The sequence below is a fragment of the Panthera pardus genome, unplaced genomic scaffold (assembly GCF_024362965.1).
Source record: "Panthera pardus isolate Hobbes unplaced genomic scaffold, ASM2436296v1 HiC_scaffold_2, whole genome shotgun sequence".
NCBI lineage: Eukaryota > Metazoa > Chordata > Mammalia > Carnivora > Felidae > Panthera > Panthera pardus.
In genome coordinates, this window is record NW_026526765.1 from 59,319,569 (window position 1) to 59,342,181 (window position 22,613).

The 22,613-nt window shown below is 45.6% G+C and overlaps 1 protein-coding gene across 1 annotated transcript in view; it reads right to left on the bottom strand.

Moving 5' to 3' along the window:
- The window catches only part of SLIT3 (slit guidance ligand 3), a 593,034-nt gene that overhangs the window by 490,386 nt on the left and 80,035 nt on the right, over positions 1 to 22,613 (bottom strand). The window contains exon 4 of the mRNA XM_019450253.2: positions 655 to 726. Within this exon, the coding sequence (XP_019305798.2) occupies positions 655 to 726 (72 nt within the window). The remainder of the gene's footprint in view (positions 1 to 654; positions 727 to 22,613) is intronic.

Genomic DNA, 22,613 nt, shown 5'->3' on the forward strand with positions numbered 1-22,613 from the left:
AACCGCAATCTCCATTCTGACGTGCATCTCAAGTTCCTTGAACCTCCAAACTCTCATACTGAATAAATGCACAGAAACATCTCCAATCTTCCCCCTGCATTATGTCTTGGACCATTCCAGAAGATAAAGCAAAATTTAAGATGTTTCTTCCTTTTCCCACAAAATCATAGATCTCCAGACCCAGGGTTCTCAGACTGGCGGAGGTAGGAAGCAGGCAAAGGGCTGGAGTTGTTCTGGTCTGCAGAATGGTGAGGTTAAAGTGTTCAGTCCAATACAATGCCCTCTGAGACCACTGGTGTCTCCTTTGAGTAAACCTACCTCAAATCCCATCCCCAGGGCATTTCCCTGAGGTGAGGTCAGACCATGTTAAATGGCAGTGTGTCCTTCTTTGCAAAGAAGAGATCTACTACCACAAGCCACCAGCCCTCATTGGCCACTTAAGCCACTGATATCTGAAGAATGGGAGCAAAAGTCGGGTGTGGAGGGGAGTGTAGGGGCACGCCATATTGAAGCCCAGCTCCTAGTCTCCATACATATGGCCTAACTACCAAGCTCTGCATGGTACTAGGCTCCACTCACAAAGGCAACCACAATATCCATATCACCAAAGCCAGGCAGGACACCAGGTAGAGAACATAATTCGGCTCTACTTACAGTCTGGTGAGCTTTGGTGTACTCTGGAAAAGCAATTCCGGAAGGACCTGGAGCTTATTCTTGTTCAGGCGCCTAGAGATAAAGAACAGAATGAAAGGGTATCAGGAGACATTAAATGGATTAAGAGTATTCACAGATACTCACTTCAATCAATCAACAGGTATTAAGAGACTTTCTAGATATTTCAACATGGGATGCACAGCATGTTAAGGCATATTCTGTTTTGCAAGGCTTGCAGTCAAGTTGGAGATATAAAGCAAAGGTCAGTCAAAGGCAAGAACACAGCATGTGTGCTGTCCCTTCCCCATCAAGAGCCTAGGACAGACATCACTAATTGATCACACCATTCTTTCCCACAGATTCCAGACAAGGCTTTTGAAATTTTCCGGCCATGTGCTCCAGGTAGCAATTGCCAAGCGATGAAACTGATATGCAAAATGGGTCCCTAAAAAGAAATAAAATACCAGAGAGAGTATTTCATCCTAGATAGTGGTGGTGGTTGCAGTAGGGAGATAGCAGTTACTATGGAAACAGAAGAGGCCATGGGTTGAGGGGCCAAATGGAATCCCTGCCAGCCTGGAGTGGGGCTGTATTATAACTTTCATGGGCCCTTGGCACTTTTGCCTTTGCATGCCCCTAACTCTATATAAAAAATTAATATCACATTTTATAACTATGTTGGTATAAAAATATATTAATATTATATATTATAACATTCACTTTGACCTGAAAGGCTTTTTTTTTCCTTCTAATTTTAAAAGAAATGAAAACATTTTCATGGGCCTCTGAAAGTATTGTTGGCCCTGAGCACTGTCCCCGCTGTGCCTAATGGAGCAGTCAGCTTTGGGTCAAAAACCACAGTCTGGGCAAGCCATGTGGCTGGAGGTAAACTCCTCCCAGAAGGGATGCCCCACATTGGATGGCAGCAACAGAGCCAATCTCATGCTCTCCTGAGAATGGTCAATGCTAATGCCAACAGTGAAGAAGTCCACATGAGTTTTCAAGGGACACCAAGCCCTTACTGTGGCCTCCAAGAAGGCTGTTCTCTGGGGAGGAGGAGGCCAAGAGGGAGACCCTCATCCCTGCCCAGTCCCATGACTCTCTGTCCTAGCATCTTTACACAGCCTCATCAGTGAGTGCCCAAACCAGTGTCTCCAAACCTGTCCCCAGAATCCTCAGAATCTCCTGCAGCAAAAGAACAGTTTATAGCCTGGTTGAAATTTTTGCTTGGAGTGACCTGCCCATTTCGTTACCTGGGACAACCATACTATCCTATCTTAGAGTTAAGCAAGCTGAAGAAAAGATAAGATGAGCTTCTTCCCTGCTTCTGCCCAAAGCCCACACTCTCTCCACCACGCCAAGCAGACATGCTTCCCTGGGGGGATTTTGCTATTTTCCCCCTTTTGTCCCAGGTTGATGGCCAAAAATTTCTAAGAGACAGGGGACAAGCAGGAGGTCAGAAAGGGCAAAGCATGTGAGAGAGGAGCTTTGAAGACCCCAGAATAAGGCTCCTGTCAGAAGTGTGCTGCTCAGCCCTGAAGGGGCTCACGGTGTGTGTGGGCAGGTGTGGTCCAGTGATGCTGTTTGTGGGCCTCCTGACTGCAAGGAGACCAGACAAGAGGCTGAGAAGTTGGACGGATAAGCTCAAGTTCCCAGCGACACTCCAAAAGCAGCATGACTCCCACACTAGTGCTCTTCTGTAATGTTTTATTAATTGTGGTAAAAAACAAAAACATGAAATTTTCCATCTTAACCATTTTCAAGTATACAGTTCAGTGGTGTTAAGTATATTCATAATGTTGTGCAGATCTCCAGAACTTTTTCATCTCACAAAACTGAAACACTATCACCATTGAACAACTCCCCACCCCAGTCCCTGATAGCCGGCACTCTACTTTCTGTTTCCATGAGTATGACCAGTGTTTGCTTTTTCTTTTTTTAATTTTTAAATGTTTATTTATTTTTGAGAGAGAGAGAGAGAGAGAGAGAGAGAGAGAGAGAGAGAGAGAGAAACAGAGCATGAGAGGTGGGGGGGGTGGTGTTCAGAGAGAGGAGACACACAATCCAAAGTAGGCTCCAGGCTCTGAGCTGACAGTACAGAGCCCAATGTGGGGCTTGAACTCACGAATCACGAGATCATGACCTGAGCCAAAGATGGACATTTAACTGAGCCACCCAGGCGCCCCAATGTTTATTTATTTTTGGTAGAGAGAGACAGAGCACAAGCAGGGGAGGGACAGAGAGAGGGAGACACAGAATCTGAAGCAAGCTCCAGGCTCTGAGCTGTCAGCACTGGGCCTAACGCAAGGCTTGAATTCACGAACTGTGAGATCATGACCTGAGCCGAAGTCAGACGCTTAACCAACTGAGCCACCCAGGTGCCCTGTGACCAGTGATCACTCCCAGTATCCACTGTTCATGTTCCTGTCACTAAAATGGAAATACAGGAGGAGCCCAGGGGAGAGAAGGGTAATGGGTAATCTAGTTGCTCTTCAGAGCAGCTCCCATAAGTTTGTGATATGTCCTTTGATGTCATATGGGAGCACTGATCCCAGAGAAGGTGCGGTGATATGACTTTGGCCAAAGCTGGGTTCAGGTCTAACTATGTCTTGATCTCCCTGTGGGACTTTTGGGTAGTTACCTGGTCTGCTGAACCTCAGTGTTCCATCTTCAAAATAACCCTATACATTGGGTTACAGAAATTCTTAATGACACAGTGTGTGCCCAAGTGTCTAGCACTGCAATAAGAGCATGGAGATAATAATAAAAATGATGCAGCCCTAACTGCACATCAGATGCTATGCTACATGCTGGATGGGCACAATCACAGGCAGGAGAGCTTGGAAGCAGGCATCATTACTACCCACATCTCATAGATGAGGATGCTGATGCCTGGAGAGGATGAGTACGTTCCACAAGGCCACAGTGTTAGGAAGTGGTAGGGTCAGCATCTGAACCCAGGCAGTCTGCCTCCAGCGCCCAAGTTCTGAACCACTAACCTCTCAAAGCCTTGTAATAACTGACAGTTCCCTTCCTCTTTTCCTTTCTTCTTTCTCCTCCCCCCTTTCCTTCCTTTCATTCAGGGTTACCACCTCCTCAGCCCCAGCTCAGACAACCATCCATCCTGAATACATTTCCCTCCCTGAAAAGAACTCTCTTGGAGGTCCCTAAGGCCAGAATTGGGTCTCTATGTGTCTGTCTGGAACCACCCTCTATTGTCACAGCTGCACAGAGCCGGGTGACGGTTATATTCAGACGACCAACACTTCAGTCTAGGCAAAAATCCTAAAATTCAGCCCACCGAGGCCTGCAGTGGGTAGGGTGTTTAGTGTGCTAAAAGCCCTAAACCAGAGTTGAAGCTAAAAATAAAACCAGCTTGGCTCCAAAGCTCCAGGAAGGGAAGGAATCATTTTTCAGTATTTGTGGCTGGACAAAAATAAAAACACAACCAAAGTGAGCCAATTGTGCTCTGCCTGCTGCTTCATAAACCCTGATGAGGCTTCCAGGGCAGCTGGACCCGGCTTGTTCTCCCAGAGCCTCTGGGTTTTTCCGCTTCAGCTTGGGCGGGCCTCATGCTGGTTCTCCCTATCACAAGGAGTCTGATGCTCCATTTCATTTCCAGTTCATTCCAGGGTTTATTCACGTTTACTTAGCAAACTGAGCCAGCTGAAAGGTCTTCCTTGAAGGGCTGATGGAGGCTCCAAGCTGCATAAAGTGCATTTCCCACGTGGCTGCTGTAGAGCAGCTCCTGAGCAGGAAAATGAATAGTACACAATGTGCCGTTCTCCTGGTAGAGGAACAGGGAAGCACTGGGCTGCAGACAGGGGCTGTGGCCATGATGCCCTTCATCCCTCATGTCATCCACTGCTCTGTCACCCTGCATCCAGAGGTGAAACTCTCCTACTGTGGTTCAAGCTGAAAACAGATCCATCAGGCCTGGATGAAAAGGACCAAATGGGACTCATATGAGGGCAGACCTGAGGGGATTGACACCAACCACAGGCCAGGTCAGTGATAAGATAAAGCCCTCCTGGCTATCCCCTGTCCCTCGGAGATCAGCACTCTTTTTCAGCTTTACCTGCTAGAACAATGGGCAGCATCAATGTCAAAAGCCCACAGGCTGTGAGTTGCAAGGTCATACTGCTTTTCAGCCTGAACCATGAAGCACTGCAGTACTGCTGATCACCTTTCTGGAGGTACCTGGGTGTAAGATCTGATTCGAGATTTTGCCACTTTTTTTGTTGAATTTGTCCATTCATCTATCCCTTCAATCATCCATCTACCCACCTTTCCATCCAACCCCCATCCATTCATCTCGTCAGTCCTTTCTAAGTAGGAATGTATGAAGATGAGTAAGAATATTCCCTTCCGAATATCGATGCTAGTGGAGAAGACAGGAAAACAAAGGTATCATGGGAGTACAGAGGAGGGCCAGCTAACCCAGACCTGGTAAAGGAGGGCTTCCAAAAGGAAGTGGCTGGAATTTACTTTTGAAGCAGGAGTACAACTCTTTAAGAGACAGGGACGAAGAGTTCTACACTTTTGTATGTCTACGGAGGGCCACGACACCAAGGGGCCCCTGGGAAGTAGGCTGCACCGCTGGATTCCAGAGAGGACATGAGAAGCAGAAGTAATGAAGCTGCAGAGCCAGGCAGAGGTCTTACAGCAAGGGCCCTCATGGGTAATGATAAAGGATCTGGGTTCGGTTGTTTCCTGGGAGTAATGGGAAGCCACAGGAGAGGGGTAAGCAAGGGAATGATCACCTGGCTTGGGTTTTGGAAAGTCCTCTTGAATAGCAGTAAGTCTCGTTTGGCAGAGTGAAAAAGGAAGCAAGGAGACTAATTATGAGGGCTCTTGCATAATCCACATGACTGTGTGAGGACCTGGTTAAGGATGAGAATGGTATTGGAGTGTAGGAGATGCATGTGAGGCATCATTGACAGTCCAAAGGAGTTCCAGGGGTGGAGGTGTTAAAACAGGCCCCCAGGGCTCCTGCTAAGTGGGTAACTGATCAGCTGAGATTACCAATCACTGCCAAAAGGAACAGAGAAGGGAGACAGCATGCAGAACGCGCTGTGTTCAGATTCAAGATTTCTATGCTACTGGGATCTCTCAAATATGTTCTGACAACTAGTATCAGTAGCTAGTAATAACAGTAAAGCCATGACTCGGACACTGTACTAAGCACTTTACATGAACTATCCCACCATGAAGCACTGGGCTTCCCATTACCCACGGAAATGCTTTGAGGCTAGTACTCTCAGTAGCCCCATAATAAGGAAACAGAAGCCTAAAATGGTTAAAGCACTTGCCCAAAGACCAACTTGACCAAAATGATGGTGACAGGATTTGAGCCCAGGCACCTGATGTGAAGTCTGTGCTCCTGGCTGCCACGGATAATGATAGTATTTAGCTTAGCTCTTCATTATAGACTGTCTTATCACCTAATGTATGAGTATCATCTTCCCAGGAAACTCTAAAGGTCCTCAAGTGTAGAATATGCATCTAATGTCTCCCTGCGATCCCAACTTTAGCCCACAAAGCCCCAGGCATGCAAGCGGGTGGTGCTTCAGGAAGGGTCTGTTGAGTTTCATGAATAAATCATAAGGGAGGAACGGCAAATTTGGGGAGCCTCAAAGATCAATGACCTTCCTGGGCTAGGTGACAGAAGTCATCCTGTTTGGAGGTGAATAAAACTCCCAGAGGGCCCACCTGTCTGTCTGCATTCTCCAGAAACTTCTTGCAGACTCACCTGCCTCACTGATAGGCAAGGTAAGAACTATGGGGGCTCACTCAGTACTTCCCCCCACCCCCCGGGGGAAGGACAGTGCAAGAGGCCTCCAGGCCAGAAGCATGTATGTCAGCAAGCCAGGGCAAGGCTTGCCAAGTCCTTTCCTTTCTTCAGGGAACAGTGGCCTGTCCAGCTGCCCAGCTACGGCCTGAAGGAGGGAAAAAGTCAGTGTGCTAACTCCCAAAGGTCACTGGGATTGCTTACTTTAGTAATGAAATCAATTGGTTCCTCAGCCCCAGGCACTTTGCTAGGCAGCCTGGATGCTCTCCAGGTCTACTGGTACTTTCAGAAGCATCAACATGTCTAAGCAACAGGGCTAAAGTGGCTTTGTTATTCAGAGCAGAAGCTCCAAGCCTCCCCCAGTGGATAGATGGAGAGGCCCATGGAGCTGGGGCTCCAGGCAAGCCCAGAAGAAGGGCAGCACCAAACTCAGAGGTGGCACCATCATCCATGAGGATATACGGGTGTCACTATACATCAGGGGAACTCTGTGAGCATAAGAGAAAAAACTTGAACTTTGGCAAGGGAAAAAAGCAGACAGCCCTGATTTGGGGTTATTTCTACAGTTGCTCCCTATAAAAACAATGGCCTCTTATTTTTTTGGTTTCCTTACTGGTCAAACAAATCAAATTCAGGCTTTTTTCCTGTTATGCAAATTTCATAATGCAAACTGGATGTAACCTGATCAGTTCAGTAAGAAAACTGATTTGTGATGTTGTTGGTTTACATCATTGTCATGTCAGAAATGGTTCCCATATGTGTGGAAAGAAAGCCTATTTGCCTCAGCACCCATGGCCTCTTTTCGCTGGGTGACTGACTCTTCTTTGCCAGTGGGATTTCCATTTTTAATCTTTCTTTCTCTCCTTTTTCTTTTTTTTCTTTTGCTAGCAGCTTTCTTGAGATCTAACGGGGCTTCCTTTTAAAAGCACTTCTAGTCCAAACCACGATTTATTTTGATGGTTCTGAATGAAGCAAGTTGACCTGAGTCTCATCTTCCACAGAATTCAGCATTTGCTCATTGACATTTAGGTTGGCTTATGCCAATTTTGAAAATCTGTTATTTTTAGTTTGTAACTTCAAAACGTCCTTAATAGCAATTAAAAATCTTTATTTTTGACATTTCTGTGGGAGAAATAACTTTGTTTTCATCATCTAAAATTCTTGCCCCTAAGCAGTTTTTTTTTCCTCACTGAAGTTGCTTGAGAGAACCCATTTTAAAAATAACTTAAAGTGTATTTTAGGAACACAATTATTATGTAATAGCAAAACACGTACCTCACGAGGTACCTGAGAGGGAGGAAGGGTTTAACAACTGCAAAGGTCCCCGTAGTGCTTCTCAAAGAGTCAATAAATGATGGCAGTTGCAGCAACTGTTCTTATCAGCATCACCATCCCTAGATGCCCCAGGACCCAGAAATATAGATTTACTTCTCCATAGATGACTGTGTTGGTCAGCAAGGCTATTAGCATAACAAATGAGTTCCTAAATCCCACTGGGTTAACACACTAAACACAGACTCTACACTCTCATAAAGGACTTGCTCCATCTTGCCAGATGACAGAGGGAACATGTGGCCTCCAAGGCCACAGCGCTAGGGAAGAGAGGAAACAAGGAGCCAGCAGCTCCCAGCTTTCTCCACCTAGTGGGACTCCTATCACTTCTGCACTCAGTCTACTGGCCAGAACTAACGGCACAGCATGAACAGAACTGTAAAGGAAGGTGGGAAATCTACAGGGATCTTGGATATTTGGTAAGAACTATGGTAATAGCCAGCTGTCTTTACATTAAAGCAACAATGATGATCTCTTTGTTTTTGCTGTTCCTTCCTTTTTTTCTATTAAGACAGGGCACTTATGCTGTACTAAGGACAGTGTGAGATGTTTTATATGTACTATCTCACTTCACTCTTAGAGTGACTCTTGAAGTAAACATTGTTACTGTCATTATTTTACATAAGGAAGCTGAGGCAACAGAGAGATTATGTAATTTGTCCAAAGTCACACAGCTGATAAGTAAGGTTTAGAAAGAGGTCTCTCTGATACCAAAGGCTGTCTTTGAATCCATTCACCATTCTGCTTCCGAGTAACACTTTCGTGCTGGTTGACCAGCAGGCCTTATAACAATCCCAAGATGGAGGTCAGCAATAGAGAGCATCTGTCCGTTTTATAGCGAGACAAACTGAGTCAAGGCAGACTAGGAAGCTGAGCCTGTGCTCTCTTGGTCTTACTGTCCAAGGCTTATATAATGATCATTTCCCTCTGGTTTCAGAAGGCTCTGAGGGTCCCAGAATCACTGTCCCCAGGGCAGGAGGGAAATCCAGAGCCATTTCTAAAGGACATTTATTCTCGTTCCCCTTTCAGATGTAAAGGATCTGTCCATTCAGAACTTCCCTGCCTGCCCTTGTACGTGACTTTGTACTGGGGTTTATGTACTGTTTTAGGGAGCTCTGGGGCTTGCCCAACATCTCACCTTGCTGGGATCCAACTCAGGATGCTAGCAGGAAAAGAAAACAAGCACAAAGACTCCCAAACAACCCGTTTTGAACTTCCCCGCACCTCACATTGGACCAATTTTCCTCCAATTACACGGTTGTCAGAAAGAAAGCAGAGCACATCAGTGGCCTGAGCCTGCCTTGTCTCTGACCCCTATGCCCAAATACCCCTCCCTCCAGAAAACTTTGATTTCAGGAGGGGAGAGGGGGTGGAGAGAAAGAAGGGCAAGAGTCCTGTGTGTGCAGCTATAGCAGAATACCACTGACTCTACAGAGAATGAGCCAAAAGGCACTGAGAGCCCTCTTGTTCCGGGGTGGCTAACCCATGACACCTAAGTCACCATGCCTAGAACAATTCAGGGAACCCCAGAGACTGTGACCAACATGCTGCTTTATCTAGGACTAAATTCACAAGCAGGGGTCTCTGGGAATTTCCCAGTGGATTGTACATGGAACCACCTTAGTACACCAAGGCTCAGACTCCAGGAAAACATGTCTAGGGTGGGAGAAAACACACATTTGTGCATGCATGTCAATGCACATACATACACATGTGCATCCAACATACACTGCAGACATGCTGAGCATGCCACAGGGCCATGTATATCCCTCAGAGCTGACCAGATCCATTTCAGCCAGCCAGACTACTTGACGATGGCCAAAGCTTGGATCTGCACAGTGATGTCCTCATTCTGAAAGGTCAGGCAGCTCCCCAGACTCAAGAATCATGACTCATCCCCTCTGAGATACTCCAGCCTTGCATCCTCTCCTGCCTCAGGGTTTTTGCACACATTCTTCCCTTCCCTGGGAATTCTTTTTACCCTGTGACCAGGATGGCAGCCGTGGAGATGTTAACAGAAATGTTTTGAAGGTGGAGCAGACAGGATTTGTCAATGCATTGCAGTGAAGCTGGAGAGACAGGGTGATGAAAGTTGACACCGAGGCTTGGCCTGTGCATCTAAAACTGTAGAACTACTGCTACTAGAGAAGGGAGAGGAGGGTGGACAGAGGAAGTCTGGGAACCAGATTCAGATATATTAAATTTGATATGCCTATAAATACCTAAGTGTAGATACCTGGTAGGCAGTTGGATACGCAAACCTGGGCTTCAGGAATAAGACCATGATAGAGATGTAGATGATACTTAAATGCATGAACCACTGAGGCACCTGGGTGGCTCAGATGGCTAAGCGTCTGACTCTTGGTTACAGCCCAGGTCATGATCTCATGGTTTGCGAGATCAAGCCCCACTTTGGGCTCTGTGCTCACAGTGCAGAGCCTGCTTGAGATTCTCTCTCTCCCTCTCTCTGCCCCTCCCATGCTCACGTTCTCTCCCAAAATAAATATTCAAAAATAAATAAATAAATGCACTAACTACAGCCCCACCATGGGAAATGAAGAAAGGGGAAGAGGAATAAGGACAGTCATGGGCTGTGCCATCCACTGGAGAGCAGAGGGAGGAGGAAATAGCCACCAGTGTGGTAGAAGAAGAATCAAGAGAGGGTGGAATAGTGGAAGCCAACTGAGGGGAGAGAGTTCCAAGGCGGGGTGGGATTGCTGCTGAGAGGTATAGAAAGATGAGGATGACATTGGCTCTAGCAACATGCAGCTCAATGGTGATGTGGAAAAAGCAGCTTTGTGTAGAGGTAGGAATTGACTATTATCTGGAGTGGCTCAAGAAAAAGTGGGAGGAGAAAATCAAGGGGAAACACTGATTTTGAGGGGGCTTGCTATAAAGGGGGAGAGAAACGGGCTGGTAGCTGGTAGGGAACATGGGGTCAAGAAAGGCTTTTTGTTTTTAGTTTTTAGGATGGGGGAGAATTGCAACATTTTTATATGCTGATGAGAATGATCTGGAAAACAGGGTAAAGTAAGCAGGGGATTGAGGGGGAAATTTTTAGACCAAGGCTCCTGAATAGGTGACAGGGAAAATTCCAATGCACAAGTGATGGCAATGGCCCTTGACAGGGCGGAAGACAGGTCACCTGTGGCAACTGCAGGAGAGGCAGAGGTTAGGGGACAGAGGTATGGCAGATACAGTTATGGGAGTCTATGGAAGGTCTCCTCTGACTACTCCTGTTTTCTCACTGAAAAAGGAAGCTGGATCATCAGCAGAGACTGAGGAGGGGAAGGAGGTGTTGAGTGACTGAGGAGAGGAGATAAGAAACCATTGTTCAGGAAAGAGCAGGAGAGTGAATTGATCAGGAAAGGCTGAGGCTGGTGGGACAGCAGCCAGTGAGGTTAGTGATCCTGAGTTGTGACATCTGCCTACATAAGCATGTGTCTGTTCTCCAGACACATCCAAGCTGCCTGGGTGAGGGCATGCAAACAACTGAAATTGAATTCAGCCTAAGCTGGGGTTTTTCCAGGAACTACAATGTTGGAAAAGATGGACAAGGGAGTTGAAGGAGTAAGGGGGGAGAGGTTGTTACAGTTCGAATGTTTGTGTCTCCCCTGCCCCCAACACATTCATATTCTAGGATCCTACCCCCCAATGGGATGATTTAGGTTATGGGGCCTTGGGAGGCTGATGAGGACCTGAGAGCAAAGCCTTAATGAATGGGATTAATACCTTTGTAAAACAGGTTCCAGAGAGATCTATTGCCCTCTCCATCAGGTGAGGACACAGCAAGAAGTCAGCCCAGCAGAGGGCCCTCCACAGTACATAACCATGCTGGCATCCTGATCTTGGACTTGCAGCCTCCAGACTGTGAGAAATATGTCTGTTGCTTTATGCTACCCAGTCTGTGGTCTTTTGTTGTAGCAGTCCAAATGGAATAAGACTGAGGTCATTAGGTGGGTGAGGGACAGTGACAAGATGACAGAGCCTATAAGGGCCAAGAACTCATGGACAGGGTATGGGCTTTGGGAAGCTGGGTGATGGTTCTAGCTCTATCCCCAAGAGCTGCAGGTCTGTGTAAACCACAGTACCCTGGTTTTCTACATCAACAGAATCGGTGGGTTACTGAGATGATTCCTAAGATCCCTATATAACTCTCCTTCTTCTGAAAGATGGGTAGGATACCTGGATTCTACATCCACCTCTAGAGTCCTTTGGGTTTAACTTCTCTTTCTCTTGGCTTCTTCACATGAAAAATGGGAATAATGATACCTATTAGATTATCCACAAAAATAAGAGGTGCCATGAGAAAAGAGGGATTTTTTTGGCCAATTTTGTTCATTGCAACTCAGAACTTAGTCTAGCAAGCAATAGTGCTCAACAAATATTTGCTGTTTGGCTATTTGGTTGATTGGTTGGTTGATTGGTTTGTTGGTTGGTTGGTTGGTTGGTTGGTTGGTTAAATGAAATGAATGGGTGAGTGAGTGAATACCCACTTCACCTATTCCACAAAATTACTGGGGAACAAATGAGACAGAGATGGTAAACTTTGTAAGAAGTCTGCCGTGCTGTACGTTGCTATGCAATGATGCCCAAGCACCCCTGTGCTGCCCATTTCACTCTGGTTATTAAAACCAGAGTATCTTGTTAGGGACCTGCTGGAGTACTGCAACCAGATTACTGGAGAGTTGCAATCATAATAGCAGAGACTAAAACCCTGGGTCACAGTCCCGGAAGGAGGGTCCTAAGAGTACGGAGCACTGGGCACATGCCATCTGATTTATACAGTGGGCTGAGGGGGAAGCAAGGACAGTTTCAGAATCGAGGAAAGCCAGAGGGAGGGTGAAGGTCCCTTATACCACATGGGGCATTAGAGTGGGGCCTCTATAACAGCAGAATGAGGGGTGCTAAAGAGAAAAGGTAGAAGGCCCCCAAAGGCTAACTCTCTCTTATCTGTCTGGGAATGAATATAGGAGAGCCATGTTGGGGGGCAGAGGAGAAGGACTGAGAATTCCCCAGAAGTCAGTATTGCTCTGTAAAAGCACACTCCATCAAGACATTAAGCATGCCTCAAGCAGCCTATAGTTAATGTTAAGTTATTTCTACTAGGATTTAAGAGAAAAATACTTTAGGCAGCTATGGGAGTACCCCCCTCCCCACTTAAAATCCCCCAAACAATGCAGCAAAGCTGGTTCTAAATAGGATGGCATGAGCACAGCCCATCACAGACTTCACATGTTCTCTCTGGCTTATTCTCAGCCCGTCATCTGGGTCTCCAACCCCTTTGACCCACAGGTAGGAAAATGACAGATGCAAATCGAAGGAGAAATACTCTAGCTGGTGGATGTCACGGGGGCGCCTACGACTCAGCACAAATCCTCTGGAAGTGTACTGTTTAAAATGGTCCTGTTTGAACCCATTGGCCTTTGCTTTTGGTTTAAGAAAGCTCAAAGTAAAAAAAAAAGAGAGAGAGAAAGGAAAAAAGAGTCCTGACAGCAAAATCATTCAAACATTCCTAGCTTGTGAATGACAAATTTCCCTTTCGTTTCTGTTATAAACACTCTCGCTCTGCAAGATTTGTTAATGACGGTGCGCTTTCCTGGGTGTTTATCTAGGTATCTAGATATATGTCTACACATCAAGCAACAAAAAAGATCTCTGAGGCTTTCTCAGGCATGAGCCAAGGAATGCAGAGTAATTATCTGTGACCAATTCTCATCTATAACTAATTAGAATTTTACTTTCTCATAGCATTTCCTTCCTGGTCCAGGTCCAAGGTTTTTTTCTTCTTCTTTTTTTTTTCTTTTTTCCTAGAAAAGGAAGATACCTGGACACATTTATAACTGTGAGGTGGAAAGGGAATGGGGAAAGTGGAAAGGGGGCATTTTTCAGATTGCATTATTGCTTTAATCTGATTGAATCTTCTTTGGTTTTTTCTTTCTGTGAATGCTTTTCCAGCATGGGAATGGTTTCTCAACCCTCTGGCTGTTGCATTTGAACCAAAGTCTGCAGAATAGTTTAAGAGCCCCTGCTCACCTCTCTCACTCCCACCTCAGGCGAGCAGTTCCCCATCCCAACCACAGCTTTGAGATCCCTTCCAAACTTGTTGGCGTCTCAAACTGAATCCCAGATGTTCACTTAGCAAGAAATAAATGAATGGCCCAAGCTGTGGACTGAATCAGTGATCCTCACAAATAGATTCCAGGTGTGTTGGCATCTGGATTGCTATCTTTTTCTCTGTTTTACATACACGCACACACACACGCATGTGTATGCGTGCGCGCACGCGCGCACACACACACACACACACACACACACACACCAGTTCTATCCTGAAAAAGAATTCGACACCATCTCCAGATGTAGAAAGGACAGGACTAGTTACCTAACACGAATTACATCTTTTCAATCATGGACAAAGGCAAAGGGCTCCAAACATATCCCCCTTGCCTTCGATAATCAAAAGCATAATACATTTGATGTTCAAAATCGGGTTAGGCCTGAAGGTGCTTAGAATTGCTGAACTATCTTAATTGGCATCAATTTTCATTGCCCATCTTAGCCACTTCCTGCATTTCCTATGAAACTCCCCTTATTGCAAATTTAACAAGCACCTACCATGGGCCTACCTGGGACAAGCAATATAGGGAAGGAAAAAAGAGAGAAGGCAAGATCTCTGCCTTAATGAACATAGAGTCCTGCTGAAACAGCCAAGTTCAAGTGACTTAATTCATAAATTGAGAAATTTAATGTTTACTCAGTGCCTATTCCTTTTTATTTTTACTCATTTTTTGGATGCTTCCCTTTTTTCAATTCAAGTATAATTAACACACAGTGTTAGCTACAGGTGTACAATATAGTGATTCAACAACTCTATTCATTTTTCAGTGTTCCAAAAATAATTGTACTCAATCCCCCTTTACCTATTTCACTCATTCCCCCACCTCCCCTCTGGCAACAGCCAGTTTATTCTCTATATTTAAGAGGCTGGGGTTTTTTTGTCTCTTTTTTTCCCCCTTTGTTTGGTTCCTTAAATCCCACATGAATGGAATCATATAGAATTTGTCTTTCTCTGATTTATTTCACTTAGCATTGTTCCCTTTAGATTCATCTAAATCTTGCAAATGGCAAGATTTCATTCCTTTTACGGCTGAATAATATTCCATTGTGTCTATATGTATATGTAAATGTAATTGTAACTGTATTCCTATATATCTATATCTATATCTATACCTATATCATCACATCTTCTTAGTGCCTATTCTATGTCATGCTCTGGCACACAAAATCCAGCGAGATCCTCTCCTTAAAGAGCTTACAGTCTAGTAGGGAAGGAAGATAAGTTCACTGATGACCACAGGCAAATGTGCTGTATGCTGATGGAGAAGGAAATCTAGGAAGCTGTGGGAGAAGTCTTTACAGCTTCTTGGAGGAGGCGATATTTGATTAGCATCTGGAAAGAGAAGGAGGAAAGGACTGAAAAACAGTTGGGGCGCCTGGGTGGCTCAGTCGGTTGAGCGGCCGACTTCGGCTCAGGTCATGATCTCGCGGTCCGTGAGTTTGAGCCCCGTGTCGGGCTCTGTGCTGACAGCTCAGAGCCTGGAGCCTGTTTCCGATTCTGTGTCTCCCTCTCTCTGACCCTCCCCCATTCATGCTCTGTCTCTCTCTGTCTCAAAAATCAATAAACGTTAAAAAAAATTAAAAAAAAAAAAGAAAAAGAAAAACAGAAAAAGGCCAGAGAGAGTACCTGGTCAAAAGACCTGTGATAGGACACTATAGAACCAGCATCTGTTTCAACGTGCAAGAGTGAAGGATGAGGATCTCCTGTGGGTGGGTGGACTAAGACTTGGCAGATATAGTCATGTGAGGCAAGGCGCACTTGTGAGCTGAGCTGGTAAGACAAACACACATGAAGCAATGAGAGAAGCATGAGCTGGAACCCTGGATGATGGGCACAGACTGGAAGGGAAGTGGGGAGAGAGAGCCAACCAGGGACTAGGGACTTGTGGATGGGGCAAGTCTTCAAGGACAGATAGAGAGAAAGGGGGAGGGAGGGTCTTCCAAGCTCAGAGGGCAGTATGAACAAAGCCAGGGGCAAATGCTTTTCCACAACAGGTGCAGAGACAGGCAACCATCATGGTCCCAGCAGTAGAAATACATAGGGATGAGACAGAAGAGTAGATGGATGGGGATAAGGCCCTAGGGCTGGTGGGAGGCCTGTGGGTCCCCAAGATGCAGTCATCAGACTTCTAAGTGATTTCAGACAGTAAATGAGTAAGTATGTTTATTTTAATCAGCACAGATTTTTATGTTTTTAGAATAATGTGCAACTCTCTTATGGTAGTTATTACTTAAGATGAAGCTAAGGAAGGGGTGCCTGGGTGGCTCAGTCCGTTAAGTGTCCAACTTCAGCTCTGGTCACGATCTCACAGTCCGTGAGTTCGAGCCCCACGTCGGGCTCTGGGCTGATGGCTCAGAGCCTGGAGCCTGCTTCCGATTCTGTGTCTCCCTCTCTCTCTGCCCCTCCCCCGTTCACGCTCTGTCTCTCTCTGTCTCAAAAATAAATTTAAAAAAGTTAAAAAATTTTTTTTTTAAAATCTGTTTTAAAAAGATGAAGCAAAGGGGAAAAAAAGTAAGTTGACTTAAAGTCAAGTGAAAGAAAATATTAACTAATAACAGTTCAGGTGTTACACAGGTTGACCAAAACCATGAAGGGCATACAGAAATGACTCGCATTGGGGGAAATTTGTGTTGCTAAATGGTCACTCAAGTTTCATGACCAGGCTTGACGTGAAGAAAGGAACACTGTAGGAAGAAGACTCAGGCAGGGCATGCAGGATGTTTTATCGGGGAGAAGCAAGAGCTGATGGGGGAGAAAATGAAGGTGATCATTGTGTAAGTCAAACATGACCAGAGTGAAAACTGGCTGACAAACAGGAAGATGACAAGGCAAAACGTGATGACAGAAGATGAGGATAATTGGAATACAGACAGAACATGGTAGATAGGGTTTACCCTACCATGGTAGATGGGTTCTAATTCTTCCCTCCTTCTCTGCTATAGAATCATATACCTAAGACTTGGACCATGTGTCTTTGCAGTGTTTCCCATGAAAGGGGGCAGTGTATATCTCCTTGCACTGCTGGTGCCAGACTTGGACATGTACCTTGATTTGGCGAATAGAAGGTTGGCGGGTGTGATGTGAGCAGAAGCTTTAAATGCGCTTCTCTGACTTGGCTGGATCTCATCTCTTCTTCCACGTGCTTGAGAAAATAGGCCTCTGGTAGTCATGAGCCAGAGGAGAATAAGAAATCACATGAAGGATACTAAACCTAGTCTACAGCCTGAACCCAAGCCCTGCTGAGCCTAGCTGAAGTCAGCTGATATCAGCTAAACTCAGCCAACTTATGACCCATAAGCAAGAAAAACAGGCATTTATTTTTATAAGACACTGAGATTCTGAGATTGTTTGGATAAAAAGGGAAATTGACTAATATGGAGGAGGCGGGGGAGGAGGAGGAGTTGCCTTCAGATTTGCAGTAGTCTCCTGACTGGTCCCCCTGCTTCTACCATTGCCCACCTACATCCTATTCACCTCTAGCAGCTAGAAAGATCCTTTCAAAATACACATTAATCAAGTCATTCCTTTGTTCAGAATCCTCTAGTGGCTCCCATCTAACTCAGTGAAAGTCGATGGTCTTGCAATGGGTCACATGTGTCCACATGATCTGTCTACCTCCCTCCCCCTTTACCTCTCAAACTTCAGCTCCTTCCACTCTCCCACATTCTCATGCTGCTCTAGCTACACAGCCTCCCTGCCTCTCCTGGGACACATCAGGGTCTTCCCATCCTCAGGACATCCCCTTGCTGTCCTCTTCCTAGAAAACACTTCCTTCAGATACACAAAGAGCTAACATCTTCATCTCGTCTCAAGCAGTACAATAAATGACATGGCCTGCTCTGAAAAGAATCCAACTTGACTTCTCATGAGCATCCCATAGGCATGTCCAATGTGGATATTGCATCTCCCTCGACCCCAAACTTGCTCTTGCCCACATGATCCCCATCTGAGGGAGTGATCCTTTCTCGTACTTCACTCCTTTTCACTTGACACTCCCCATGTGCCACAAATCACTATGTGCTGTGAGCTTTGCCTCTTAAGCATGTCTTCAAACCATGCTTTTCTTGTACTTCCACTGCCTCTTTCATACTTCAGGCTACCAGGGGCTCCCCCTGCCAGCCTTCTTGCCTCTATTCTTGTTCCTCACCCTCCCACCCAACTCTCTTTTTTAACATTTTTTTAAGTATTTATTTTTGAGAGAGAAACAGAATGTGAATGGGGGAGGGGCAGACAGAGAGGAAGACACAAAATCCAAGCAGGTTCCAGGCTCCGAGCTGTCAGCACAGAGCCCAATGCAGGGCTCGAACTCATAAACCGTGAGATCATGATCTGAGCTGAAGTCGGACACTCAACCAACTGAGCCACCCAGGCGCCCCCCTCCCACCCAACTCTTAAAGTGATTCTACATATTCCAGGTGAATTTATCTCCTTATGGGACTGATTATGTTGTTCCCGTGCTGAACATTCCTCAATAGCTCCTCACTGCTCTCCAAAAATATTAAAATATCTTCATCCTACCTGGGAAGCTTGGTGTCATCTGTCCCTTCTCACTCCAGCTGTGATGAATTTCATTTAGCTCCTGAACATACCCTGCTCTCCCTCATCTCTGGGCTTCCGCAGATAGATTCCCTCTATCTGGAATTCTTTTCCTTTCTCCTCTACTTCAGTAATTCCAATTCAGCCTCCGGATCTCAACTGAGAAGGTATCTCTTCTAGGAATCCTATCTGACCCTCCTCTACTCCTACAGTCCTCTGAAATTATTTCACTATACTGAAACTTCCCATTGGCTGGCTTCTTTCATTGGAGAGTGAGTGCTGTACTAAAAGATCTCTCGACACCAAGGTCTGTATATGTTTTCTGTAAAGAGCCAGGTAGCAATTACCTTTGGCTTTTCAGGCTTTACACTACCTGTCACAGCCACTCAATTCTGCCAATGTAGCATAAAAGCAGCCATCAACAACACATCCATGAATGGGCATGGCTGTGTTCCAGTAAAACTTTATTTACAAAAACAGGCAGTGGGCTGGATTTGGCCTGAAGGCTATGCTTTGCCAAACCCTGTTCTAGACTGACACTGTATCCCTAGGACTAGAAGAATTCCTTATACACCCAAGGGGATCCATAAAGATTTCTTGAATAAAGAAGGAAAGACTGAATGAAGGATATATGAGTAAATGAATGATATGTTTTATTAATTTTTTAATTTAAATCTTATTATTTTGAGAGAGAGAGAGAGAGAGAGAGAGAGAGAGAGAGAGAGAGAGAGATCATGAGCAAGGGAAGGGCAGGGAGAGAGAGAGACAGACAGAATCCCAAGCAGGCTCCACACTGTCAGCATGGAGCCCAATGATGGGCTCAGACTCATGAACCATGAGATCATGACTTGAGCCAAAACCAAGAGTCAGACACTTAACCCACTGAGCCACCCAGGTGCCCCAATGAATGCTGTTTTAAAGGCCAAGCTGACCTAGTTTGAAAAATATCTTTCCTAGAATTAAACTTGTATTTTAGGAACTGTCCCTTTTCTTATTCCCTCATGTTTGAAACTCTGTCATGAAATAATATTTGTTGAGTGTCACCCTTTTAAACACTTGACAACGATGAATCTATTACATCCTCAAAATAACCCTATGAGCTATGAACGATTTTGTCTTCAGTTTACGCAGGAAGAAACCTCAGAGAGGTTCCTCAAAGCTAGAGGTCTGCCTTGCCTTCAGCAGAGCCCTCCTTCTCTAGAGACCCTTGCTCAGTGCCAGTGATCCAGACCTTCACTGGGCTTCCTCCCCCACTGTCTTTGTGGTGGGCCTGAAGCCTTGCCTCCCCCTGGCCTGCTGTGCCTATGTGCCATGCACCCAGTCTGAGGTCACACGTTCCTAATTTGGATCGCCTGCCTGCCTAACCCTCTAAATGCCTCACCCACAATCTCTGGGTCTGATACTGCTGGCCTTTTCCCCAGGGGTTTGGCACTACTCTGGGCCCTACTGACCCTTTGAGCTCCATTCTCTCACTTTTCCCCTCTCTCGTCTCGATTCTGTCCTCCAAGGAAGTTCTAATACCAGCATGCCCTATTTCAAAGTCCAGGGCACAAACGACTGCATCTAGAACTTGAAAAGTGTGAGAAAAATCCAAGAGATGAAAACTGCTCTGATAGAAGCAGTAGCAAGCTCAGCGGTCTTCCTACGGAGATTCGGCCAATTACCAAAAACACTTCCTTTGGCTGAAAAGCTCACCACTGAATCAGACTTGAGGAAGAACACACTGTAATGTTAAACCCCAAAGGGCCGCTCTTTGCTCCGAGGCCCTGATTTCATCTGTAATTCCTCGATGTTTATCAGAAGTATGTTCCCTGCGAGGATTTAAGGGCTCCCAACAAAAGCAGATCCCTCATTGAGAAGCTAGAGGCAGCACTTTCAGCCTGAATTTGTCCTCTCCCCCCTTTCCAGACATGGGTCTCTGCCTCTCACCCTGAACTCAGCAGCCCCTGGCAACTCACGGCACTGGTTTGAATCTAACTTATGAACCGATGGGTATCACCATGGCAGGATGTGAGGCTGAGATGTTAATTGCTCATTAGCCATCTGTGCGAGCTGCGCCTCAGCTAAAAGACAAGAGAAAGAATGTGGGCTGCCGATACCTGGGAGTCCAGCTACCGACACACGTGGAAACTATCCAGGGGGACCTCAGGTTCAATCTGCAGCTTGGCCACATATTTATTTCTCACTAAAATAACATCTGGCTTTCATTTTTTGGTGACAACTCGTTTGGACAAGACCTTGAGTAGGTTAAAAAAAAAATTAGACTTTCCACCCTTCCCCCAGCCTTGGGGAACTAAACTTTGTTTAAGCTCTTTTGTGAGCCAAGGGTGTGAATAAGAAGTTGGTGTGGGGACTGCAAGCTGGGGTGTAAACAAGGAGTTATTTGTTTCTTCTTATTAGAAGATGATGACTTTGTAGAGTTCACACACTCCCAACTTGTAGGCAAGGCAGAGTTCCTGGGGAGAATATATAGCAAATTATGTATAGGTCTCAGAAGTCTACAGCTCAATTACTGGGCAATCTGAAGGTTCAACTCTGTGTCCAAGGCTTTTGGGACCCCAGTGTAGGATGACTGGGTTTGGAGAGCATGTTTGAGTTGTGCATTGACCCAGGAGAACATGAAAGAATACCACAAACACTCTGTTGTTTCCACCAAGAGCTAGTAGCCCTGGCTGCTATAGGCTGGGATTCCTGAGGTTCTTTGCCACAATACAAGCTCTGTGAGGTCAAGGACACTATTGCTTTTTTCTTGACCACATCCTCAACACCTAGCAGAGCATCTGCTTGTAGTAAGTACTCACACATGTTTGTCCAATAATGAACAAATGGTACAAAATACAGGTTCCCTTGTGATTCCAGCCCCTGCCTATGGCCACATCTCCTCCAAACAACACCTGGAATAATTTCCCACAATACTAACAGGTGGGAGGTTGCAGGCTGCCAGCCATATATATAGTAAAGAAAGTTCTCTGAGACAAAAACCAAGATTCCTTAGTGATTGGAGCCACCACAGCAGAGATGGATTAGGAGGCTCCTGTTTCCTGGCTCTCCAGCTGGGGCATTTCTGAGGAGGAAATGGGTGAGGTTGCATAGTTAGTGAGGCCCTGGCTTCACACATCCGAATTTGAAATTTAATTCCATGCCTACTGTGTGCAAAGCATGGTGCTAAGTACTTTGGAGATTTCAAATAAGAGGAAAGGAGGGAGATGGTGTTTGCTCTTGGACTCTCAGAAGTCATCTCATAGGACATGTTCTTTTCCACCACAGACCATTTGTACATGCTGCTTGCTTATCTGCATGCATGCCCTTCATGCTTCCTAACCTTCTTTTGAGAAGCTTCAGATCTTTGCTCAATCATTACTACCTCAGGAAATCATTACTTTCCCTGACTACCACCCCGCCCATACTAAGTCAGATGTCCTAGTATGCCTTTGTGCAACCATGCATTCCTTCTGCAGAGTACTTAGTACAACCGTAACCTTCCATTGTTTTGTGTGTGTGTGTGTGTGTGTGTGTGTGTGTGTGTGATTATTTAACAGCTTTTTCCCACTACCTGCATTGTTCAATACAGTGTCCACTAGCCATGTGACTAGTTTAATTAAAATTAATTGGGGCACCTGGGTGCCTCAATCTGTTAAGCATCTGACTCTTGATTTCAGCTCAGGTCATGATCTCACAGTTCATGGAATCGGGCCCCACACCAGCTCCATGTGGACAGTGCGGAGCCTGCTTGGGATTCTCTCCCTCCCTTTCTTTCTGTCCCCCCCCCCCGCCAAATAAATACACTTAAAAATTTAATTAAAGGCCACCTGGATGGATGTCACTTAAGAGACCAACTCTTTTTTTTATATTAAATATAATTTATTGTCAAATTGGTTTCCATACAACACCCAGGGGGAGGAGAAGAGGGAGGGAGGCAAACCATGAGAGATTCTTAAATACTGAGACCAACTCTTGATATTGGCTCAGGTTGTGAGCTCACCGTCATGAGATTGAGCCCTGCAGTGGGCTCTATGCTGAGTGAAGCCTGCTTGGGATTCTCTCTTCCTCTCTCTCTGCCCCTTTCCTGCTTGTGCTCGCTCTCTCTCTCTCGCTCTCTCAAAATAAATAAATTCAGTCCCTCAGCTACATTAGTCACATTTTAAGTGCTCAATAGCCACATGCGGCTAATGGCTATCA